The sequence below is a fragment of the Aulonocara stuartgranti genome (genome assembly GCF_965226115.1).
Source record: "Aulonocara stuartgranti genome assembly, chromosome: 17".
Classification (NCBI taxonomy): domain Eukaryota; kingdom Metazoa; phylum Chordata; class Actinopteri; order Cichliformes; family Cichlidae; genus Aulonocara; species Aulonocara stuartgranti.
Genome location: NC_138953.1, coordinates 27085964 through 27113174, shown reverse-complemented (window position 1 = coordinate 27113174; position 27211 = coordinate 27085964). Strand labels below are relative to the sequence as shown.

General features: G+C 39.0%; 1 protein-coding gene across 1 annotated transcript; it reads right to left on the bottom strand.

Moving 5' to 3' along the window:
- Positions 1–444: 444 nt before the first annotated feature.
- ttll1 (tubulin tyrosine ligase-like family, member 1) lies at positions 445–26789 on the bottom strand. The gene is made up of 10 exons (XM_082511026.1): positions 26269–26789; positions 26005–26128; positions 24722–24930; positions 24455–24635; positions 24053–24190; positions 23784–23892; positions 21985–22128; positions 20580–20666; positions 19595–19758; positions 445–2651 (listed from the first exon to the last, which is right to left on the bottom strand). The coding sequence occupies exons 2-10, from the start codon at positions 26115–26117 to the stop codon at positions 2522–2524; spliced, it is 1275 nt and encodes a 424-aa protein (XP_082367152.1). The 5' UTR covers positions 26118–26128; positions 26269–26789; the 3' UTR covers positions 445–2521.
- Positions 26790–27211: the final 422 nt, after the last annotated feature.

Sequence of the window (27211 nt, the reverse complement as noted above, 5' to 3'; positions counted from 1 at the left end):
CCGATGCTGGACTAGTCAAGATAGATTTTCTTATGCAAACGAGCGAGACGCGCATTCTGACGTCACATTCCCCAGAAAACTTTTTTAGATTACTATTTATGAAAAGTTAGTAGTTCCCACTGTGAGGTCTGTGGCGCTCCAGACCATGTCATCTGAAAACAATAGATACGGAGGTACAAAGAGCCAACAATATAGCACATCTGCTGCTGTTTGGGGTAATTTTGGGGGGGGGACTCTAATTAAATCTCACCAGATATGAGAACTGGGTGCTGCTGGCCTCTGTTCCTATGTATCGCTGCTGACGATATCCATGTTGTTGTTTTTTTATTAAAATGAATCAGCAACAGAATGACACAAATTCTCCTCTGAAAATCAGAAAGTACACTGTGGAATCGGAGGAGGCATGTTTTTTTCATCCTCTTACAAATATTTATTCAGATAATGAATCCGTGAGAAAATATTATCAATGAAAGATGATTAAAAAAAATAAACAACCACAGATGGCTTTTCAGAAATAGGAAGTTATAACCGCCTTGTGCTTCCACCAAAATAACACATGTAAAGCCCATTGACTAATTCTGTAACTTGAGCTAAGATATGATTAACAGAGATGTGCAATGGTCACTTTCCAATGAACAATAGATTTCTTTCACACCAGCAGATGACATATGACATGCAAATAAACTGACTGCTCTTATTGTTGAAGGGTCAATACACACAAATTGACAAATTGCAACCATAACTGTTTATCAGCGCATCAACAGTACGATATTTTATTGAAATATAAAAGCAAAAAACATTTAAAGGAGTTTCTGTTCATGTATTGTTCACAAAAGTTTGTAAAGGGGTTAAAGACAAGCAGCCGTGGGAACCTAACCTCCCAGTAAATTTGGTTTCTAAATTTAAATTTGGTTCGTAAAAACAGAGTGTTTACTTTGGGGACTTCAGTCAGAAATCACAGGCCACAGCATGTACAGCTTACACCACTTGACAACCTGCTGATAACCAAAAAACAGTACCATGCAGAGACCTGCTTTGCTGCTGTGGCAACAGCAAGAACATATAGGTCTTAGGCTTTTTGAAGGCTTGACCTCTGATTATTCTCTAGATTACACATTTATTTTCAACAAAGACTACAACCCACCCCCTAACAGTAACCTGACAGCTTTTTATTTAAACAGAATGAATTTAGTAAAGTAAAGAAAGATGTACTTTTTTACACAGCTTGTTATTTCAAATCATGACTCCGCACAAATAATGCAACTAAAGAAAAGCAGCATTTAATTACACAGAAAACAGCACAAAGGACACTGTGTCAGGACAGAGCTGAATCATACTGTTTCAACCTTGTTTAATCACAATTTGATGGCAGACACTATTCTCTAAACCCTTTCACTGTCTTTTCGTTGCTATTTGGAGAAAATGATCATGGATAATACTCCTGATTGTTGGCTTGAATTAGAAGTGGAAGTAGTAATAAATGCAGAACTTTTGAAAACCTTTTCAAGTTACACCTTCTGTAATTCATTTTAATACATCTTATATCATTTCACAGGCAAAGTCATTAGTGAATTCATGGAAAAAGTAAAAAATTACAGAAAAAATGTTAGCAGCAGCCCAAAACAGAATCAGTAAGGTAAGAGGGAGTTTTGTAACTTTATTTTAAAAGACCAAGATTTATTTCTCAGCTTGTCGCCAATATCATTTAGCCCCAAATCCAGTTATCAGAAAGACGGACGATAACTCTTCATCAGTGTTTCAGTTTTTTAGTAGTTGAAGGAAATGAGCAGGCAATAAGAAAACATCCCAACACATATAATTAGCATTTAAATTTTCAGCAGATGTGACAACGGGTCAGACTCGAAATGAGACATACTTTTTAAAGCACATGTAAAGAAATAAAGTGCAAGAGGAATACAATCATCAAAACCCCGCAAAACATACTGATAATGAACGTACAAAAAATTAATAAAGTCTGTTAACATTTAGTACTGCTAATTCTGCCTATCGACTGCCTTTTAATAAATTAAATCTTTAAATCACTTCTATTTGATAACTTTATACCACTTCATTACCATACAGTGTATGTTCTCATTAGCACCGGTGTGGAAGGTCAAGTTAAAGTGTCAGCAATCCAATGTCATGCATAGTAATCCTTCATGTCCATCTCCGAAGATTTCATCAGCACTTGTCTTAATTGTGGAAACCGCTGCTGTATGTGATATTTGACCTACTTGATTTGACCTTAAACCTGTCAGAGCACTGTCAGTTCCACTTATTTTGTTTTACATTCATATAAACAGTGACAAACACAAGCTTTTCAACCTTCTCAATGTGAGCACATAGCTGATTTTTCTCCACTGAGCAGCAGTGCCATTGCTCCCTGTGCCACAGTCAGTGAAATCTGGACGGAGGGAGCATCTGTCCAATGTGCTAAAAAAAAAAAGAAGTCCAAGTGGTTCACCACAGAAGGTCCCTGGAGTGTTGTACAGGAAGCAAATTTTAGGGAAAAATTATCGCTTCACTTCCAGGTGGCGGCAGTAGGGCGAACGCCTGCACTCCCCTTGGTGCCCTTTGACCCAAGTGACTGACCGGAACGGCTCCGCAGGTCACGCTCAGCATTCTCGCTCTGCGCCTGCTCTTCGTCATACCTGATGACACAGAAACAGTGGATGTTCAGTGAATGTGTAAGCAAAGGGATTTCCTGAAACAACACCCCCGTATTGTGCACAACAGCTGTATTTGAAACTCTATGCAGCATCACTCTGATGGCTCAGCTGGAAGAGCAGAGGATTGTAGTGAGTGTTTAGATAAATTCCATAGGTTCAAAACTGGCATAATTACCTTCTTAAGTTTGGTTTATTTGGTCTTATTATGTTTGACAAGCCCAGACACTGATACTGTTTTTTGGTTTTGTTTTGTTTTTTACAGATAACTGCAGAGCAGAAGAAGAGGGCAGAAAGTCAGACACAGGAACAGAATAAAGAAGCTGCTCAGCTTTCAAAATAAAAGACCTTATACGGAGTAAACCTCCACTTCTAAAATGCTCTTGTGAAATTTGTAATGAAAAAAATGGAAGAAATTCAGACATATAAAGACATAAAGCTGGTATTTTCCACTGGTTCACAGGAATTCATGGGAAGAAATTATTTTGAGTGGGCTTGATGTTGTGGTGTGTCAGGAGTAGTAGTATAGGCTTATTGCAGTAAACCGTGTCTTGACTAGTTAATAATAACAAAAAGGGTTCCTTCAAGCAAGACTTTAACCAGTTGCGTAAAAATTTACAAGTAACCCACTACAGTCCTGCATAATACCAACTGAGCTAACGAAGGCAAACCCTGTGCAATGCCCCACTGAAGTAGTCGCACTAAAACAACATCTTAACATGATTATATGATAAGCACGATTCAGCAAAAAGTTCAGTAGTTAAAAATCACAGTAGTGGAACTGAAAAGAAAATTTCACGGCTTTGCTAACATTTTCCTTCGAGCTGGATTTGAACCAGCAACTAAGGATACAACGCCAGCATAATCTACTACCTAAGATTATGACTTAATAACCATGTTATGGTCCTCTGGTCTACCAACTGAGCTATTGAAGTAAGCCACACACACATAGCTCATTAGGACGACCTATTTTATTCACAAACACTGGTCCATCAAAAGTCACCAACATTCATGATTGACTACAAAATCATGTGTTAATATGTGTGTTAATTATATGTATTAACTACACATAACAAGTAGTTAATGAGTATAAGCTATGGGCTCAATGCTGCATACAGTATGTTGACTAGTTAAGCAGTACCAAACAGATATTCCAGTGGAGTTCTGCTTATGTAATGGGATTCAAGGTGTGCAAATACATTCTGTTAAATAAATATTTAATACCAAAGAGTGAAATATGGAGTTAACATTCATGTAAACATCTATCTAGATATCCATTAGTTAAATCAACAGCCTCCTTTGATGCAGGTTTAAACCAGTGACCTAAAGCTTCCCATGTTAGTCCAGCGCTCTACCAAGAGAGCTATCGAAGGAAGCCAGTCCACAGTGTCCCACTGGAGGAGTTCCACTAGAGCAAAATCTTTACACGAATATATGACAAGCACAATTCTCTAAAAAGGGCAGCAGTTAAAAGGGCTCTATTAGGCAGTAAATGAACTGATCAGTGATCCGAGAAAAAGAGATGGACACTCCTCTATGGAAAAGAGGATTTCACAAACATCTCCCTTCAAGCTGGACTTGAACCAGCGACTGAGGATAGTCACGGATACGTCGTCAACCCAAACCACTATCTAAGGATATGACGTTGTATCCATGTTATGGTCCTCTGCTCTACCAGCTGAACTATCAAAGGGAGCTAGCCCACAGTGTCCCACTGGAGTAGTTCCACTAGAGCAAAATCTTTACACGAATATATGACAAAAACTATTCTCTAAAAAGGGCAGCAGTTAAAAGAGCTCTATTAGGCAGTAAATGAACTGATCAGTCATCCGAGAAAAAGAGGATTTCACTAACATCTCCCTTCAAGCTGGACTTGAACCAGCGACTGAGGATAGCCACAGATACACCGTCAGCCCAATCCACTATCTAAGGATATGACGTTGCATCCATGTTATGGTCCGCTGCTCTACCAGCTGAGCTATCGAAGGAAGACACACACACAGCGTTCATTAGGACGACCTATTTTATCCACAAAGCACTGGTTATCAAACAGGTGGCTTAGGAAAAAAGTCAGTCTTTTATTACAAGTTCAGAAGATTATACTTAATTATTTATTTATGTACACTATAGTTTTATCTCTCTCTCTCTACATATATATATGTACATATACTGGTATTTTCCTATATTTAGAAGTGGTCTGACTTTAATTACTAAACTGAGCACCACACACTATTAAAAGCCTCTGGTTTGAGTCAGATTTGAGCTAAAAACTAAGTAAGAAAGTAAAATCCAATTTAGATGGACACTCCTCTATGGAAAAGAGGATTTCTCTAACATCTCCCTTCAAGCTGGACTTGAACCAGCGACTGAGGATAGCCACAGATACACCGTCAGCCCAATCCACTATCTAAGGATATGACGTTGTATCCATGTTATGGTCCTCTGCTCTACCAGCTGAGCTATCGAAGGAAGACACACACACAGCGTTCATTAGGACGACCTATTTTATCCATAAAGCACTGGTTATCAAACAGGTGGCTTAGAAAAAAAGTCAGTCTTTTATTACAAGTTCAGAAGATTATACTTAATTATTTATTTATGTACACTATAGTTTTATATCTCTCTCTCTCTACATATATATATGTACATATACTGGTATTTTCCTATATTTAGAAGTGGTCAGACTGTAATTAATAAGCTGAGCACCACACACTATTAAAAGCCTCTGGTTTGAGTCATATTTGAGCTGAAAACTGAAGTAACAAAGTTACTTAGAAAGTAAAATCCAATTTAGATGGACACTCCTCTATGGAAAAGAGGATTTCACAAACATCTCCCTTCAAGCTGGACTTGAACCAGCGACTAAGGATAGCCACGGATACGACGTCAGGCCAATCCACTACCTAAGGATATGACGTTGTATCCATGTTGTGGTCCTCTGCTCTACCAGCTGAGCTATCAAAGGGAGCTAGCCCACAGTGTCCCACTGGAGTAGTTCCACTAGAGCAAAATCTTTACACGAATATATGACAAAAACAATTCTCTAAAAAAGGGCAGCAGTTAAAAGAGCTCTATTAGGCAGTAAATGAACTGATCAGTCATCCGAGAAAAAGAGGATTTCAATCACATCTCCCTTCAAGCTGGACTTGAACCAGCGACTGAGGATAGCCACAGATACACCGTCAGCCCAATCCACTATCTAAGGATATGACGTTGCATCCATGTTATGGTCCTCTGCTCTACCAGCTGAGCTATCGAAGGAAGACACACACACAGCGTTCATTAGGACGACCTATTTTATCCACAAAGCACTGGTTATCAAACAGGTGGCTTAGGAAAAAAGTCAGTCTTTTATTACAAGTTCAGAAGATTATACTTAATTATTTATTTATGTACACTATAGTTTTATATCTCTCTCTCTCTAAATATATATATGTACATATACTGGTATTTTCCTATATTTAGAAGTGGTCAGACTGTAATTAATAAGCTGAGCACCACACACTATTAAAAGCCTCTGGTTTGAGTCATATTTGAGCTGAAAACTGAAGTAACAAAGTTACTTAGAAAGTAAAATCCAATTTAGATGGACACTCCTCTATGGAAAAGAGGATTTCACAAACATCTCCCTTCAAGCTGGACTTGAACCAGCGACTAAGGATAGCCACGGATACGACGTCAGCCCAATCCACTACCTAAGGATATGACGTTGTATCCATGTTGTGGTCCTCTGCTCTACCAGCTGAGCTATCAAAGGGAGCTAGCCCACAGTGTCCCACTGGAGTAGTTCCACTAGAGCAAAATCTTTACACGAATATATGACAAAAACAATTCTCTAAAAAAGGGCAGCAGTTAAAAGAGCTCTATTAGGCAGTAAATGAACTGATCAGTCATCCGAGAAAAAGAGGATTTCAATCACATCTCCCTTCAAGCTGGACTTGAACCAGCGACTGAGGATAGCCACAGATACACCGTCAGCCCAATCCACTATCTAAGGATATGACGTTGCATCCATGTTATGGTCCTCTGCTCTACCAGCTGAGCTATCGAAGGAAGACACACACACAGAGTTCATTAGGACGACCTATTTTATCCACAAAGCACTGGTTATCAAACAGGTCGCTTAGAAAAAAAGTCAGTCTTTTATTACAAGTTCAGAAGATTATACTTAATTATTTATTTATGTACACTATAGTTTTATCTCTCTCTCTCTACATATATATATGTACATATACTGGTATTTTCCTATATTTAGAAGTGGTCTGACTTTAATTACTAAACTGAGCACCACACACTATTAAAAGCCTCTGGTTTGAGTCAGATTTGAGCTAAAAACTAAGTAAGAAAGTAAAATCCAATTTAGATGGACACTCCTCTATGGAAAAGAGGATTTCACTAACATCTCCCTTCAAGCTGGACTTGAACCAGCGACTAAGGATAGCCACGGATACGTCGTCAACCCAATCCACTATCTAAGGATATGACGTTGTATCCATGTTATGGTCCTCTGCTCTACCAGCTGAGCTATCAAAGGAAGACACACACACAGCTCTTATTAGGACGACCTATTTTATCCACAAAGCACTGGTTATCAAACAGGTCGCTTAGAAAAAAAGTCAGTCTTTTATTACAAGTTCAGAAGATTATACTTAATTATTTATTTATTTACACTATAGTTTTATCTCTCTCTCTCTCTACATATATATATGTACATATACTGGTATTTTCCTATATTTAGAAGTGGTCAGACTGTAATTAATAAGCTGAGCACCACACACTATTAAAAGCCTCTGGTTTGAGTGAGATTTGAGCTGAAAACAGAAGTAACAAAGTTACTTAGAAAGTAAAATCCAATGTAGATGGACACTCCTCTATGGAAAAGAGGATTTCACAAACATCTCCCTTCAAGCTGGACTTGAACCAGCGACTGAGGATAGCCACAGATACACCGTCAGCCCAATCCACTATCTAAGGATATGACGTTGCATCCATGTTATGGTCCTCTGCTCTACCAGCTGAGCTATCGAAGGAAGACACACACACAGCGTTCATTAGGACGACCTATTTTATCCACAAAGCACTGGTTATCAAACAGGTGGCTTAGGAAAAAAGTCAGTCTTTTATTACAAGTTCAGAAGATTATACTTAATTATTTATTTATTTACACTATAGTTTTATCTCTCTCTCTCTACATATATATATGTACATATACTGGTATTTTCCTATATTTAGAAGTGGTCTGACTTTAATTACTAAACTGAGCACCACACACTATTAAAAGGCTCTGGTTTGAGTCAGATTTGAGCTAAAAACTAAGTAAGAAAGTAAAATCCAAATTAGATGGACACTCCTCTATGGAAAAGAGGATTTCACTAACATCTCCCTTCAAGCTGGACTTGAACCAGCGACTAAGGATAGCCACGGATACGTCGTCAACCCAATCCACTATCTAAGGATATGACGTTGTATCCATGTTATGGTCCTCTGCTCTACCAGCTGAGCTATCGAAGGAAGACACACACACAGAGTTCATTAGGACGACCTATTTTATCCATAAAGCACTGGTTATCAAACAGGTGGCTTAGAAAAAAAGTCAGTCTTTTATTACAAGTTCAGAAGATTATACTTAATTATTTATTTATGTACACTATAGTTTTATATCTCTCTCTCTCTAAATATATATATGTACATATACTGGTATTTTCCTATATTTAGAAGTGGTCAGACTGTAATTAATAAGCTGAGCACCACACACTATTAAAAGCCTCTGGTTTGAGTCATATTTGAGCTGAAAACTGAAGTAACAAAGTTACTTAGAAAGTAAAATCCAATGTAGATGGACACTCCTCTATGGAAAAGAGGATTTCACAAACATCTCCCTTCAAGCTGGACTTGAACCAGCGACTAAGGATAGCCACGGATACGACGTCAGCCCAATCCACTACCTAAGGATATGACGTTGTATCCATGTTGTGGTCCTCTGCTCTACCAGCTGAGCTATCAAAGGGAGCTAGCCCACAGTGTCCCACTGGAGTAGTTCCACTAGAGCAAAATCTTTACACGAATATATGACAAAAACAATTCTCTAAAAAAGGGCAGCAGTTAAAAGAGCTCTATTAGGCAGTAAATGAACTGATCAGTCATCTGAGAAAAAGAGGATTTCAATCACATCTCCCTTCAAGCTGGACTTGAACCAGCGACTGAGGATAGCCACAGATACACCGTCAGCCCAATCCACTATCTAAGGATATGACGTTGCATCCATGTTATGGTCCTCTGCTCTACCAGCTGAGCTATCGAAGGAAGACACACACACAGCGTTCATTAGGACGACCTATTTTATCCACAAAGCACTGGTTATCAAACAGGTCGCTTAGAAAAAAAGTCAGTCTTTTATTACAAGTTCAGAAGATTATACTTAATTATTTATTTATGTACACTATAGTTTTATCTCTCTCTCTCTACATATATATATGTACATATACTGGTATTTTCCTATATTTAGAAGTGGTCTGACTTTAATTACTAAACTGAGCACCACACACTATTAAAAGCCTCTGGTTTGAGTCAGATTTGAGCTAAAAACTAAGTAAGAAAGTAAAATCCAATTTAGATGGACACTCCTCTATGGAAAAGAGGATTTCACTAACATCTCCCTTCAAACTGGACTTGAACCAGCGACTAAGGATAGCCACGGATACGTCGTCAACCCAATCCACTATCTAAGGATATGACGTTGTATCCATGTTATGGTCCTCTGCTCTACCAGCTGAGCTATCAAAGGAAGACACACACACAGCTCTTATTAGGACGACCTATTTTATCCACAAAGCACTGGTTATCAAACAGGTCGCTTAGAAAAAAAGTCAGTCTTTTATTACAAGTTCAGAAGATTATACTTAATTATTTATTTATTTACACTATAGTTTTATCTCTCTCTCTCTCTACATATATATATGTACATATACTGGTATTTTCCTATATTTAGAAGTGGTCAGACTGTAATTAATAAGCTGAGCACCACACACTATTAAAAGCCTCTGGTTTGAGTCAGATTTGAGCTGAAAACAGAAGTAACAAAGTTACTTAGAAAGTAAAATCCAATGTAGATGGACACTCCTCTATGGAAAAGAGGATTTCACTAACATCTCCCTTCAAACTGGACTTGAACCAGCGACTAAGGATAGCCACGGATACGTCGTCAACCCAATCCACTATCTAAGGATATGACGTTGTATCCATGTTATGGTCCTCTGCTCTACCAGCTGAGCTATCAAAGGAAGACACACACACAGCTCTTATTAGGACGACCTATTTTATCCACAAAGCACTGGTTATCAAACAGGTCGCTTAGAAAAAAAGTCAGTCTTTTATTACAAGTTCAGAAGATTATACTTAATTATTTATTTATTTACACTATAGTTTTATCTCTCTCTCTCTCTACATATATATATGTACATATACTGGTATTTTCCTATATTTAGAAGTGGTCAGACTGTAATTAATAAGCTGAGCACCACACACTATTAAAAGCCTCTGGTTTGAGTCAGATTTGAGCTGAAAACAGAAGTAACAAAGTTACTTAGAAAGTAAAATCCAATGTAGATGGACACTCCTCTATGGAAAAGAGGATTTCACAAACATCTCCCTTCAAGCTGGACTTGAACCAGCGACTGAGGATAGCCACAGATACACCGTCAGCCCAATCCACTATCTAAGGATATGACGTTGCATCCATGTTATGGTCCTCTGCTCTACCAGCTGAGCTATCGAAGGAAGACACACACACAGCGTTCATTAGGACGACCTATTTTATCCACAAAGCACTGGTTATCAAACAGGTGGCTTAGGAAAAAAGTCAGTCTTTTATTACAAGTTCAGAAGATTATACTTAATTATTTATTTATTTACACTATAGTTTTATCTCTCTCTCTCTACATATATATATGTACATATACTGGTATTTTCCTATATTTAGAAGTGGTCTGACTTTAATTACTAAACTGAGCACCACACACTATTAAAAGGCTCTGGTTTGAGTCAGATTTGAGCTAAAAACTAAGTAAGAAAGTAAAATCCAAATTAGATGGACACTCCTCTATGGAAAAGAGGATTTCACTAACATCTCCCTTCAAGCTGGACTTGAACCAGCGACTAAGGATAGCCACGGATACGTCGTCAACCCAATCCACTATCTAAGGATATGACGTTGTATCCATGTTATGGTCCTCTGCTCTACCAGCTGAGCTATCGAAGGAAGACACACACACAGCTCTTATTAGGACGACCTATTTTATCCACAAAGCACTGGTTATCAAACAGGTCGCTTAGAAAAAAAGTCAGTCTTTTATTACAAGTTCAGAAGATTATACTTAATTATTTATTTATTTACACTATAGTTTTATCTCTCTCTCTCTCTCTACATATATATATGTACATATACTGGTATTTTCCTATATTTAGAAGTGGTCAGACTGTAATTAATAAGCTGAGCACCACACACTATTAAAAGCCTCTGGTTTGAGTCAGATTTGAGCTGAAAACTGAAGTAACAAAGTTACTTAGAAAGTAAAATCCAATGTAGATGGACACTCCTCTATGGAAAAGAGGATTTCACAAACATCTCCCTTCAAGCTGGACTTGAACCAGCGACTGAGGATAGCCACGGATACGACGTCAGCCCAATCCTCTACCTAAGGATATGACGTTGTATCCATGTTGTGGTCCTCTGCTCTACCAGCTGAGCTATCAAAGGGAGCTAGCCCACAGTGTCCCACTGGAGTAGTTCCACTAGAGCAAAATCTTTACACGAATATATGACAAAAACAATTCTCTAAAAAAGGGCAGCAGTTAAAAGAGCTCTATTAGGCAGTAAATGAACTGATCAGTCATCCGAGAAAAAGAGGATTTCAATCAAATCTCCCTTCAAGCTGGACTTGAACCAGCGACTGAGGATAGCCACGGATACGTCGTCAACCCAATCCACTATCTAAGGATATGACGTTGTATCCATGTTATGGTCCTCTGCTCTACCAGCTGAGCTATCGAAGGAAGACACACACACAGCTCTTATTAGGACGACCTATTTTATCCACAAAGCACTGGTTATCAAACAGGTCGCTTAGAAAAAAAGTCAGTCTTTTATTACAAGTTCAGAAGATTATACTTAATTATTTATTTATTTACACTATAGTTTTATCTCTCTCTCTCTCTACATATATATATGTACATATACTGGTATTTTCCTATATTTAGAAGTGGTCTGACTTTAATTACTAAACTGAGCACCACACACTATTAAAAGGCTCTGGTTTGAGTCAGATTTGAGCTAAAAACTAAGTAAGAAAGTAAAATCCAATGTAGATGGACACTCCTCTATGGAAAAGAGGATTTTACTAACATCTCCCTTCAAGCTGGACTTGAACCAGCAACTGAGGATAGCCACGGATACACCGTCAGCCCAATCCACTATCTAAGGATATGACGTTGCATCCATGTTATGGTCCTCTGCTCTATCAGCTGAGCTATCGAAGGAAGACACACACACAGCTCTTATTAGGACGACCTATTTTATCCACAAAGCACTGGTTATCAAACAGGTCGCTTAGAAAAAAAGTCAGTCTTTTATTACAAGTTCAGAAGATTATACTTAATTATTTATTTATTTACACTATAGTTTTATCTCTCTCTCTCTCTACATATATATATGTACATATACTGGTATTTTCCTATATTTAGAAGTGGTCAGACTGTAATTAATAAGCTGAGCACCACACACTATTAAAAGCCTCTGGTTTGAGTCAGATTTGAGCTGAAAACAGAAGTAACAAAGTTACTTAGAAAGTAAAATCCAATGTAGATGGACACTCCTCTATGGAAAAGAGGATTTCACAAACATCTCCCTTCAAGCTGGACTTGAACCAGCGACTAAGGATAGCCACGGATACGACGTCAGCCCAATCCACTACCTAAGGATATGACGTTGTATTCATGTTGTGGTCCTCTGCTCTACCAGCTGAGCTACCAAAGGGAGCTAGCCCACAGTGTCCCACTGGAGTAGTTCCACTAGAGCAAAATCTTTACACGAATATATGACAAAAACAATTCTCTAAAAAAGGGCAGCAGTTAAAAGAGCTCTATTAGGCAGTAAATGAACTGATCAGTCATCCGAGAAAAAGAGGATTTCAATCACATCTCCCTTCAAGCTGGACTTGAACCAGCGACTAAGGATAGCCACGGATACGTCGTCAACCCAATCCACTATCTAAGGATATGACGTTGCATCCATGTTATGGTCCTCTGCTCTACCAGCTGAGCTATCGAAGGAAGACACACACACAGAGTTCATTAGGACGACCTATTTTATCCACAAAGCACTGGTTATCAAACAGGTGGCTTAGAAAAAAAGTCAGTCTTTTATTACAAGTTCAGAAGATTATACTTAATTATTTATTTATTTACACTATAGTTTTATCTCTCTCTCTCTCTACATATATATATGTACATATACTGGTATTTTCCTATATTTAGAAGTGGTCTGACTTTAATTACTAAACTGAGCACCACACACTATTAAAAGCCTCTGGTTTGAGTCAGATTTGAGCTAAAAACTAAGTAAGAAAGTAAAATCCAATTTAGATGGACACTCCTCTATGGAAAAGAGGATTTCACTAACATCTCCCTTCAAGCTGGACTTGAACCAGCAACTGAGGATAGCCACAGATACACCGTCAGCCCAATCCACTATCTAAGGATATGACGTTGCATCCATGTTATGGTCCTCTGCTCTACCAGCTGAGCTATCGAAGGAAGACACACACACAGCGTTCATTAGGACGACCTATTTTATCCACAAAGCACTGGTTATCAAACAGGTGGCTTAGGAAAAAAGTCAGTCTTTTATTACAAGTTCAGAAGATTATACTTAATTATTTATTTATGTACACTATAGTTTTATCTCTCTCTCTCTACATATATATATGTACATATACTGGTATTTTCCTATATTTAGAAGTGGTCTGACTTTAATTACTAAACTGAGCACCACACACTATTAAAAGGCTCTGGTTTGAGTCAGATTTGAGCTAAAAACTAAGTAAGAAAGTAAAATCCAAATTAGATGGACACTCCTCTATGGAAAAGAGGATTTCACTAACATCTCCCTTCAAGCTGGACTTGAACCAGCGACTAAGGATAGCCACGGATACGTCGTCAACCCAATCCACTATCTAAGGATATGACGTTGCATCCATGTTATGGTCCTCTGCTCTACCAGCTGAGCTATCGAAGGAAGACACACACACAGCTCTTATTAGGACGACCTATTTTATCCACAAAGCACTGGTTATCAAACAGGTCGCTTAGAAAAAAAGTCAGTCTTTTATTACAAGTTCAGAAGATTATACTTAATTATTTATTTATTTACACTATAGTTTTATCTCTCTCTCTCTCTCTACATATATATATGTACATATACTGGTATTTTCCTATATTTAGAAGTGGTCAGACTGTAATTAATAAGCTGAGCACCACACACTATTAAAAGCCTCTGGTTTGAGTCAGATTTGAGCTGAAAACTGAAGTAACAAAGTTACTTAGAAAGTAAAATCCAATGTAGATGGACACTCCTCTATGGAAAAGAGGATTTCACAAACATCTCCCTTCAAGCTGGACTTGAACCAGCGACTGAGGATAGCCACGGATACGACGTCAGCCCAATCCTCTACCTAAGGATATGACGTTGTATCCATGTTGTGGTCCTCTGCTCTACCAGCTGAGCTATCAAAGGGAGCTAGCCCACAGTGTCCCACTGGAGTAGTTCCACTAGAGCAAAATCTTTACACGAATATATGACAAAAACAATTCTCTAAAAAAGGGCAGCAGTTAAAAGAGCTCTATTAGGCAGTAAATGAACTGATCAGTCATCCGAGAAAAAGAGGATTTCAATCAAATCTCCCTTCAAGCTGGACTTGAACCAGCGACTGAGGATAGCCACGGATACGTCGTCAACCCAATCCACTATCTAAGGATATGACGTTGTATCCATGTTATGGTCCTCTGCTCTACCAGCTGAGCTATCGAAGGAAGACACACACACAGCTCTTATTAGGACGACCTATTTTATCCACAAAGCACTGGTTATCAAACAGGTCGCTTAGAAAAAAAGTCAGTCTTTTATTACAAGTTCAGAAGATTATACTTAATTATTTCTTTATTTACACTATAGTTTTATCTCTCTCTCTCTCTACATATATATATGTACATATACTGGTATTTTCCTATATTTAGAAGTGGTCTGACTTTAATTACTAAACTGAGCACCACACACTATTAAAAGGCTCTGGTTTGAGTCAGATTTGAGCTAAAAACTAAGTAAGAAAGTAAAATCCAATGTAGATGGACACTCCTCTATGGAAAAGAGGATTTTACTAACATCTCCCTTCAAGCTGGACTTGAACCAGCAACTGAGGATAGCCACGGATACACCATCAGCCCAATCCACTATCTAAGGATATGACGTTGCATCCATGTTATGGTCCTCTGCTCTATCAGCTGAGCTATCGAAGGAAGACACACACACAGCTCTTATTAGGACGACCTATTTTATCCACAAAGCACTGGTTATCAAACAGGTCGCTTAGAAAAAAAGTCAGTCTTTTATTACAAGTTCAGAAGATTATACTTAATTATTTATTTATTTACACTATAGTTTTATCTCTCTCTCTCTCTACATATATATATGTACATATACTGGTATTTTCCTATATTTAGAAGTGGTCAGACTGTAATTAATAAGCTGAGCACCACACACTATTAAAAGCCTCTGGTTTGAGTCAGATTTGAGCTGAAAACAGAAGTAACAAAGTTACTTAGAAAGTAAAATCCAATGTAGATGGACACTCCTCTATGGAAAAGAGGATTTCACAAACATCTCCCTTCAAGCTGGACTTGAACCAGCGACTGAGGATAGCCACGGATACGACGTCAGCCCAATCCACTACCTAAGGATATGACGTTGTATCCATGTTGTGGTCCTCTGCTCTACCAGCTGAGCTATCAAAGGGAGCTAGCCCACAGTGTCCCACTGGAGTAGTTCCACTAGAGCAAAATCTTTACACGAATATATGACAAAAACAATTCTCTAAAAAAGGGCAGCAGTTAAAAGAGCTCTATTAGGCAGTAAATGAACTGATCAGTCATCCGAGAAAAAGAGGATTTCAATCACATCTCCCTTCAAGCTGGACTTGAACCAGCGACTAAGGATAGCCACGGATACATCGTCAACCCAATCCACTATCTAAGGATATGACGTTGCATCCATGTTATGGTCCTCTGCTCTACCAGCTGAGCTATCGAAGGAAGACACACACACAGAGTTCATTAGGACGACCTATTTTATCCACAAAGCACTGGTTATCAAACAGGTGGCTTAGAAAAAAAGTCAGTCTTTTATTACAAGTTCAGAAGATTATACTTAATTATTTATTTATTTACACTATAGTTTTATCTCTCTCTCTCTCTACATATATATATGTACATATACTGGTATTTTCCTATATTTAGAAGTGGTCTGACTTTAATTACTAAACTGAGCACCACACACTATTAAAAGCCTCTGGTTTGAGTCAGATTTGAGCTAAAAACTAAGTAAGAAAGTAAAATCCAATTTAGATGGACACTCCTCTATGGAAAAGAGGATTTCACTAACATCTCCCTTCAAGCTGGACTTGAACCAGCAACTGAGGATAGCCACAGATACACCGTCAGCCCAATCCACTATCTAAGGATATGACGTTGCATCCATGTTATGGTCCTCTGCTCTACCAGCTGAGCTATCGAAGGAAGACACACACACAGCGTTCATTAGGACGACCTATTTTATCCACAAAGCACTGGTTATCAAACAGGTGGCTTAGGAAAAAAGTCAGTCTTTTATTACAAGTTCAGAAGATTATACTTAATTATTTATTTATGTACACTATAGTTTTATCTCTCTCTCTCTACATATATATATGTACATATACTGGTATTTTCCTATATTTAGAAGTGGTCTGACTTTAATTACTAAACTGAGCACCACACACTATTAAAAGGCTCTGGTTTGAGTCAGATTTGAGCTAAAAACTAAGTAAGAAAGTAAAATCCAAATTAGATGGACACTCCTCTATGGAAAAGAGGATTTCACTAACATCTCCCTTCAAGCTGGACTTGAACCAGCGACTAAGGATAGCCACGGATACGTCGTCAACCCAATCCACTATCTAAGGATATGACGTTGTATCCATGTTATGGTCCTCTGCTCTACCAGCTGAGCTATCGAAGGAAGACACACACACAGCTCTTATTAGGACGACCTATTTTATCCACAAAGCACTGGTTATCAAACAGGTCGCTTAGAAAAAAAGTCAGTCTTTTATTACAAGTTCAGAAGATTATACTTAATTATTTATTTATTTACACTATAGTTTTATCTCTCTCTCTCTCTCTACATATATATATGTACATATACTGGTATTTTCCTATATTTAGAAGTGGTCAGACTGTAATTAATAAGCTGAGCACCACACACTATTAAAAGCCTCTGGTTTGAGTCAGATTTGAGCTGAAAACAGAAGTAACAAAGTTACTTAGAAAGTAAAATCCAATGTAGATGGACACTCCTCTATGGAAAAGAGGATTTCACAAACATCTCCCTTCAAGCTGGACTTGAAGCAGCGACTGAGGATAGCCACGGATACGACGTCAGCCCAATCCACTACCTAAGGATATGACGTTGTATCCATGTTGTGGTCCTCTGCTCTACCAGCTGAGCTATCAAAGGGAGCTAGCCCACAGTGTCCCACTGGAGTAGTTCCACTAGAGCAAAATCTTTACACGAATATATGACAAAAACAATTCTCTAAAAAAGGGCAGCAGTTAAAAGAGCTCTATTAGGCAGTAAATGAACTGATCAGTCATCCGAGAAAAAGAGGATTTCAATCACATCTCCCTTCAAGCTGGACTTGAACCAGCGACTAAGGATAGCCACGGATACGTCGTCAACCCAATCCACTATCTAAGGATATGACGTTGTATCCATGTTATGGTCCTCTGCTCTACCAGCTGAGCTATCGAAGGAAGACACACACACAGAGTTCATTAGGACGACCTATTTTATCCACAAAGCACTGGTTATCAAACATGTGGCTTAGAAAAAAAGTCAGTCTTTTATTACAAGTTCAGAAGATTATACTTAATTATTTATTTATTTACACTATAGTTTTATCTCTCTCTCTCTACATATATATATGTACATATACTGGTATTTTCCTATATTTAGAAGTGGTCTGACTTTAATTACTAAACTGAGCACCACACACTATTAAAAGCCTCTGGTTTGAGTCAGATTTGAGCTAAAAACTAAGTAAGAAAGTAAAATCCAATTTAGATGGACACTCCTCTATGGAAAAGAGGATTTCACTAACATCTCCCTTCAAGCTGGACTTGAACCAGCAACTGAGGATAGCCACAGATACACCGTCAGCCCAATCCACTATCTAAGGATATGACGTTGCATCCATGTTATGGTCCTCTGCTCTATCAGCTGAGCTATCAAAGGGAGCTAGCCCACAGTGTCCCACTGGAGTAGTTCCACTAGAGCAAAATCTTTACACGAATATATGACAAAAACAATTCTCTAAAAAAGGGCAGCAGTTAAAAGAGCTCTATTAGGCAGTAAATGAACTGATCAGTCATCCGAGAAAAAGAGGATTTCAATCACATCTCCCTTCAAGCTGGACTTGAACCAGCGACTGAGGATAGCCACAGATACACCGTCAGCCCAATCCACTATCTAAGGATATGACGTTGCATCCATGTTATGGTCCTCTGCTCTACCAGCTGAGCTATCGAAGGAAGACACACACACAGCTCTTATTAGGACGACCTATTTTATCCACAAAGCACTGGTTATCAAACAGGTCGCTTAGAAAAAAAGTCAGTCTTTTTTTACAAGTTCAGAAGATTATACTTAATTATTTATTTATTTACACTATAGTTTTATCTCTCTCTCTCTCTACATATATATATGTACATATACTGGTATTTTCCTATATTTAGAAGTGGTCAGACTGTAATTAATAAGCTGAGCACCACACACTATTAAAAGCCTCTGGTTTGAGTCAGATTTGAGCTGAAAACAGAAGTAACAAAGTTACTTAGAAAGTAAAATCCAATGTAGATGGACACTCCTCTATGGAAAAGAGGATTTCACAAACATCTCCCTTCAAGCTGGACTTGAACCAGCGACTGAGGATAGCCACGGATACGACGTCAGCCCAATCCACTACCTAAGGATATGACGTTGCCTTCCATGTTATGGTCCTCTGCTCTACCAGCTGAGCTACCAAAGGGAGCTAGTCCACAGTGTCCCACTGGAGTAGTTCCACTAGAGCAAAATCTTTACACGAATATATGACAAAAACAATTCTCTAAAAAGGGGCAGCAGTTAAAAGAGCTCTATTAGGCAGTAAATGAACTGATCAGTCATCCGAGAAAAAGAGGATTTCACTAACATCTCCCTTCAAGCTGGACTTGAACCAGCGACTGAGGATAGCCACGGATACGCCATCAACCCAATCCACTATCTAAGGATATGACGTTGCATCCATGTTATGGTCCTCTGCTCTACCACCTGAGCTATCGAAGGAAGACAGCAACAATCCTTTCATGACTGATGATATCTGTATCTGTATAGCCTGAACAAAAAGTAGTTTGAAGGCCAGATATTCTGTACAGACAAACCATACCCAGTGGCCATTAGTCTACATCCCTGCTGTCTTTCTTTGACACATTTCTATACACTTTGTGAATGTGGAGCTTAAAAATAAAATTAGTTCTCATACAATTTTGGTCTTTAAGGCCTGAATATGATTGACATGTTCACTCACAGGATTTGATAGTTGCCCAGGGCCTCTCTAGGCGGACTCCGATTCCAGCGGCAGTCTGGAATATCCCCATTGGGTGTTACGATGTTGAGGGTGTCATTGATGAGGTTGTACTTAAGGATGCGGTCATTGGCTGTGCTGGATGTCAACGAGGGAGAGGCGTTGACCTGAGGATCACACCAAGAAAACCACATTTATATTTAAAGGGGGGGTTGCACCATGCGCAAATGGATCTGCTTTTGCAGCAAATAGGCAGTGCTTAATAATACCCCAGGGATCCAAACAGGTAGGAGCAGATTGTTTTAATCTCTTCCTGTCTTTACAGAGAAGCTTTTATCAGGAAGTGTAGCTGCTACATTAGAACATTAGATACACTGTGGAAGATTTACATGAGTGCAGAGAACGAGATGGAGCAGTTACTCTATCATCAATGTGAAAGGCAGCAACACAAAGACCTACTTTAGCTCCTCGTAGCGTAACAGAGGAAGCTGCAAGATTAATGAACAACAGAGCGTGGTCTTGAGTAGGTTTGTGGCACAAGTTGCTCACTGAGGAGCCTTTATGCCCTTCAACCAACTTGTTTTTGCCCAAAATAGAGCAGAATGGTGTCTGTGAACAGAAATAGCTCAGACCTAGCCTCAAAACCTAGCAACACATTGTACAGCTGTCAAAATATGAAAGTCTCATACCGTAACAACAAAAGAATGTATTGCATGGCAATTCTCAGTTCCCTCTCCTTTGAGCAGTGCTTGTCAGCAGCATTGCATGAGTTAAAAGCAGACCTTCAGCACACATTTGAATACACATCTAAGCATACCTCAAGGGCATTCAAATTTACTCGACAATCTAAGGAAAGGAACATGGTGTTACTGTGCAACCCCGATAAGTAATCAAGGACTCAAATATGCCAAAAAAAAAAGAAAAGAAAGAAAAATAAGTAAAGAAAAACACTTTTTTAAATTGTTAATTCCTTTTTTAAACTTCTTACCTCAATAAGCCATGGCTTCAACTTGTCATCAATAATGATGTCATACCCGTAACACTCGAAACAGTGCTTGTCATTGTTCATCACAGGCTGTGAGACAGAAAAGCAGAGAGTGATTTAGCACGAGGGATCTTCTCAAGAGTGATTCTTTTATGTGGAAACTTATTGATGCAGCACTGAGCGATTCATCAACGAAGGATGTTAAAAAATAATCAGTCATAACTATAGGCACACAAAGTGGCCCGGGTATGGAGGCTTTACAGGAAGCAAGTCCAATCACTTAGCAGAAAGAGGAAGTGTGCATTAGGCTGATTGTGCAGTTGTTCTAAAAACAAAAAAGCCATCACCACAACCAGGTGGCTTTGCAACAGTGTGTTTCAAAATGTTTGAGCTTAAGCAGTTACAAATCAGACATTAACTTTTACACAGGGTGAACGCTGTGGCTTGAAAACAGCTTCTGTCAGATGTTTAAATTAGGAACTGTTAGCTAACCACATCTAAGGGTGATGATAAGCTGCGTGAGAACTGTAACCCTCCAAGTTGCCAAAAAGTTACTGCAGAGCGAAATTAAAGAACTAAATTTATATGCATCATAATCTTATAATATACACTGGCAAAAATGCACAGACAATATGTTTACTTTAGCAGCACTCTCCACAATTAACTGTTACTTCATGTGAAAACTGTAATAAGAAAAAAAAAAACCATTAAACTTCCTGGTGTTGCCTGAAAACTGAAAAAGGATCTGCAGAATATATGGTGGTAGGTAACAATACATTCACAGGCCATTTTATTAGGTCCAGCTGTTCGGATTTTTGTGTTAACTCAAATCAGCAACTCAATGCATTTAGGCATTAACACAGGGTCAAGATGACCTGCTGAAGTCCAAACTGAGCATTAGCATGAGGAAGTGCCTTTGAACATGGCATGGTTGTTGGTTTGATCTGCAAGAACAGTTCCCTTTCAGTCGATTCACTCGGTACAACACATAAGAATGGGATATCACGCCCTCGCGTGTCCTGGCTGAAGAAACCTTTAATCACGCCTGTAAGGCAGATGACGTGTGATGACACGCGCACGGCCCCGCCTGCACATATAGCCGCTGTCATCACAGTCATCCCTCAGTTCAAGTGCCTTTGAACATGGCATGGTTGTTGGTTTGATCTGCAAGAACAGTTTGTTGCTAGAATGTCAATATGAAGCAAGATTTGTCAAGCTGTTTCCAACAGTTTGACAAATCTATGCCACAAAGAATTAAGGAAGTTCTCAAGGCAAAAGGGGGCCCAACCTGACCTTATCAAGGTTTACCTAATAGAGTCACCTATGAGCGAAACATCATATGGATTAGGAACACACCTTCTTAATATATTATTAAAAAAAACAAACAACTAACATCACATCAACTTACAGCTACAGCCTTCAGTGACTGCACCACGATCCAGTGGATCTGGTCAAACAACCTGTTTGTCACCTCCTTTCCTCTGGTGCTCTCTAAGTACAAACGGAGGTTACTGACCGTCCACTTCCCTCCATGGACATGGTTGTAGTCATCCTGCATCAAAGGTAAAGAGTCTAAGTAGAAATTAATCATGATTGTATAAATTTATTTTACAAAATACGCACATATCACTTTTTAGACTTGAAAATGCTCAGTGAGTGTCTCAATAAATAAGAAGTTATACATATAAATATATAGTTATTCAGCACAGTAAAAGATGTTAACAGATCAGAGACTATTAGTAGGTGCCTCATTCCCTCTTCCCTTCTTCTTATGAGTCAGAATCCAGCCACCCTTCTGAGGCAGGATTAGAAGTCAGAATACAACCATCGTGCCACTGAGGGCTAGGGGCAGACAAAGTCTGGAGCTGCACAAAAGTCACGGGTGTTATGTTTTTGCGTTAAGTTATGCAAAATGTTTCTTATCTTGAGTATCAGGAACTTGCTCAGCAACAGGAAGCTGCTGTCACAAACCCAGACTAACCAAGGTTCTTGGTCAATCAGAGAATCAGTCAAAGCAAAGTATTTACGACAAGTGTACAACTGACACTGTTTATGCTGCAAGTGCTAATGGTCACTCAACTATTAACTCTGTTTATGACATAAAGGTTGGACACAGAAATACAGAAAGTGAAGGTTGATCTTGATGATTGTGGTAACTTGAGTTACAAATGACCACATTACAAGAGTCACAAATATCTGTAACCAGGGACTATTTCATAAAGTTATGTTAAATCATTCTCGATTAGATCATTCCATTGGGTTTTCTCACTCAGTTTTGGCAAGAGAACAGTTTCAACTATTCTGTGTAAACAGGAAGTTTATTTAAAGCAGAGGTGTCAAACATAAGGCCCGGGGGCCTGAACCAGCTCCCACAAACTCCAATTCGGCCCACTGGACAGCTTTGGAAAATATGAAGTAGGGCATAAATGTTGTTTTATTTTCATGAGTTTTACTGCTTTTCCTAGTTTTATGGTCTTTTATGGTCAATTATTCTACACTAAAGTAATTGAGATAAACAATTAAATGACAGAAAAGTTCTTGTTTCACTATAGAAAGTCCTGTTTTTTATGATAGATCCACAGTAAGAAAAGAAAATTCTGTGAATTAACATTAACATTGTTTCATAATTACAGGATAGTATGAGCAGTGAGCTACCAGAACTTTTTCTGAAACTTTGACATGTATATCTTACAATTTAGGCTCTAAGAAGTGTGCTGACATTTACTACAGCAACATTTCTTATCTTGTAGAAAAACTGAGATGTCCTGCTGAAATTGCACATCTTTTTCTTAAAGAGTTTCCTGAGTTTAAAGAGGCCTGTGCTGAATCCCTCCAACAGAATGTGATACAGCAGTAACTGTTTGAGCTCCAGCTCCCAGAAAGCTAAAAGTGGCCTGACTCTGTGCCATGTTAGGGACTGCCTGTAATGTGGTGAGGCAGGTGCATAGATGTGCTATATGTGCAGAATTCAGACTATTCTCAACAATGGGCAAGCTACCAATTTTCCAAGTAGTGACATTTCCTGAAAGTGTTGAAACATTGCATTTTCAAACAGAAACCCTGTGTTATAAACCGTGACTGTGGATTTGGATAAAATGTGAACATTTACAAGTCAATGAGGATCTAGCAAGAGATGGAGAAACAGAAAGTCCCCTGTTGCTAACACAAAAGCTTTATACTACTTCCTGTGAACCCCACCAGACCTACCCCATGTTTTTGGATGGCCACGTTAGTGAGGTGCACAAACATGTTGTCCAGTTCGCTGGTGCTGGGTGTGTACTTCACTGTGCAGAACCGGCAGAAGCCCAGCTTGTACCTGAAAGTTGAACGCCAGAGAGAGAGCATTAAACAACAGTTTTTTGTGTGCACGTTTGAGAATAACCACTAACAAAACAGGAAAAAATCCTCTTAACATCTCCTATATACTGATGTTTTTGACATGATCAAAAAACCCATCAACAGTATCACAGGCTTACATGTAGCATTTCAGGGGTCGATATGTGGTCACCAGGACATAAAGACGCAGGTCAAACTTCTTCCCCCCTATCAGCAGAGGGTTGTCAATGTACAGAGAGATGACATAAGCTTCTTTGCCACTAGATGCTGCTACAAACCTGAGGCAAAGACACAGCCAGGCATCAGCACACGACAGCCTGTGACCAAACAATTTTAGATTTACCAGGAAAGAAATTGTCTATAAAACAGATTTAGCATGTGTTCAAATCCAGAAAGAACTTTTGTAGCTTCCTTAGATGAGACTATCTGACAAAACAAGAGGGGAACAGTTATATAGAGGCTTTTTGTAATGGGAAATTTAGAGATATGCTAATTTCTCACAATATTTCTTGCTGCTTCTGTCTGGTCACACGATAACTCACGTTGAGGTGCGGCTGTCTCTCGACCACTTTTTAATCTGGGACAGCTTGTTAATGAGGAAGATGCCTTTCCCCTGGGCCTTCCCGCAGGGCTTCATTATCCAGGTGCTGGATGGATTCTTACGAAACTCCTCCACAAAGAGGTTATAATCAGCAGGAAGCATGAACGTCACCGGGACGAAATCTGCACAAAGAGAAAAAGCAGTTTCATTGAAGAAAACAGTGTGCCTCTTTGAGTTTTGTGAGGCAAAATAGGAGCAAGTCATGTACCCAGATAAATGTATTTTCCATTCTCGTCTTTCTCCGCTAACGGACTGCTTTCTTTCTCCAGCTCCTTGCGATAGCGTTTGATGTTCTTGATCATCAGGTCCTTCCTAGTCAGCTCATAATGATTGGGGAAGTGGTTAACCATCTGGTCATCTGACAGGCGGTAACCAGTGTCCACGCTGAACACATTCCTGATGGTCTGGATGCTCATCCTGCATGTGGGTACAAATAACCCGCTCAAAATACACTTGGTACATTGAGTATCACACTAATAAATATATTAATTGATATTTTCACGATAAATATGCATCTGATTTGCCAACCTAGATCCTAAATTTCAGTTTTTCAGTCTTACAAAAAGAACTGTATAGCTGAGGATCCATGTTATTTAATTAAACAAATCATATACTGTCCTAAGTGTCCATAACCATCTAATTTATAAGAAGGCAACATCTTCTTCAGCACCCATAAAGATGATCCATTTCTTCCACTTTTAGACCTTCAGACCTTAGCAAGAACGTCATCCTTTCCATCATAAAGATTTCCCTTCCTTTAAGACTCAGAGGATCAGGTTTATACCAGTTCTTTGTGACAGCTTTATAAAAACAGTTACATATCCTCTTAATCATCTCACAGTCCTTCAGATTCTTCTTTTAACCTCAGAGACACATGTACCAGTCTCATTACACTGGCTCTCTGGAGATATGAGGGCAGATTTTAAAATCTCACCATTAACTTTATTATATGGTAATAGTTGATGCAGGTGAGGAGGTCCAGGGTGACACTATGACCTCTTGTCTGGTTATGCGTCTGACTTCTTAGTAGCCCATGAGCCTACATGTCAAATAATCCTCCCAACCTTTGGAACGATCTCCCTGAAGAAAACTGATCTCTCACCTCTTAAATGTCTTCTGGGAGCAGACAGTTATCAAAGAGCCTTTCCTGATTTTTTTCTTACTGACCCCCTGCTATTTCTTATATTTTATTCTCTTTATTTGTAAGATTACCATAACTATACTTTTTATTAACCCTACATAACCCTACCCTAACCCTACATAACAATATCTGTTGTAAACCAGTTAAAGCACGCCCTTGCTTAAATCTAAACACGCTATTGAGGTCAAGATTAATCATATGAATACTTTATAAGTATGATTTTTAATGCAGGACCTTTACTTGTAATTGCATCATATAAGCAGGAAGAACTTATGTGCCTGTGTATGTGCCAATTGAATGTATTTATCCAAGCTGGACAGGTGCAGGTGTGCTGTAGATATAAAACCTACCAGTAGAAATTCCAGTCGTCGTTTTCTGTAACTTGAATCCATTCCCTTTTCTCAAAGTTGTTGATAAGCACTGATTTCTCAATATCTGTCACCCACTTAACCTTACCGGACATGGTGCCTCCCACTAGGGTGGAGTACAAAAAAAACAACAACAGGTAAACACATAGAAAAGCACCACAGACAGACAGGACCAATGCATAGACATATATTTGAAAAATGTCATTCTTTTACAAGAAACTAAAGCATTTTGCACCAGTGAACTACCTGAAAGTCAATGCCAGGAAAACAGCCAGTCATCAGCATGAGCTAGCCGGGCTGGCTCTGTTAGCAAGCTGCTGAATCCTCCCCGGGCTGCTGATGCTGCCGCAGAGGCTGGGCGGACATCATCCGGTCAGTGATGCAATACCCACAAACTGTCCCTGAGCTAAACTCACAGCGAAACACACCATCAGCAGAAGCAGCTAGCGACTGAAAGCTACCTCCATGCTAGCTGTTTTAATCGCCAACAAGCTGCTTTTTAATTATCCCGGCGACGTGAAGCTGGACAGAGACGAAAACGCCCAGCACAGTCAAACTCCTCTTCACAATAAAAGTCTTTGTTATGTAAATGTAATTGCATGTACACAGATTAGTAACTACGTTAAAAAATTTTTTAGCGACACGTTTAAAGAAGGAAAGGTCTCAAAACCACTAAAGGACGTCGTTACGGGCTTGGTCCTTCCGGAAGAATTACCTAGCAACCGAGGACGCAGTGATGTCATTGTGTGGCGTGCTACAAGAAAGCACCAGGAGAGGTCAGTGTTGGACTGTGGGTGGCAACAATGCATCGCGTCCTTCCAGAAAAATGAAACATCAGTTATTTACTACCTTGTATGTATTCGTGAATAGTAAGCATTAGTTTGTTTCTTCATTCAAGATAATAAGGTCCGAGTTAACAGACAAGCACCGCATCGTGGTCATTGTAAAACAATGTCCCTAAAGCCACTTCATTAGGTACACTTTGCTAGTACAGAGTTGGCCACTTATCAATTTCAGAGCTTCTTTATGACATAAATTCAGTAAGGTATTGGAAACTTTCCTGATATAGTAGCATCATTGCCTAACGATGTGTCGGTTGCATAACCCAAAGGTGCACTACCGGCTTGAAATCATGTGACTGTGGAGGTCAGTTTGAGATTATTATTATTATTAGTTTTGGTGACATGGT

Bases quoted from the DNA above. Each gene is read 5' to 3' on its own strand.
- ttll1 (XM_082511026.1), bottom strand. From the start codon at position 26,117: ATGTCCGGTAAGGTTAAGTGGGTGACAGATATTGAGAAATCAGTGCTT. The intron at 24,636-24,721 runs GTACATGACTTG...CTCTTTGTGCAG, and splicing joins TGGAAAATACATTTATCTGG to ATTTCGTCCCGGTGACGTTC. The intron at 23,893-24,052 runs GTAAGCCTGTGA...TTCAACTTTCAG, and splicing joins CGACCCCTGAAATGCTACAT to GTACAAGCTGGGCTTCTGCC.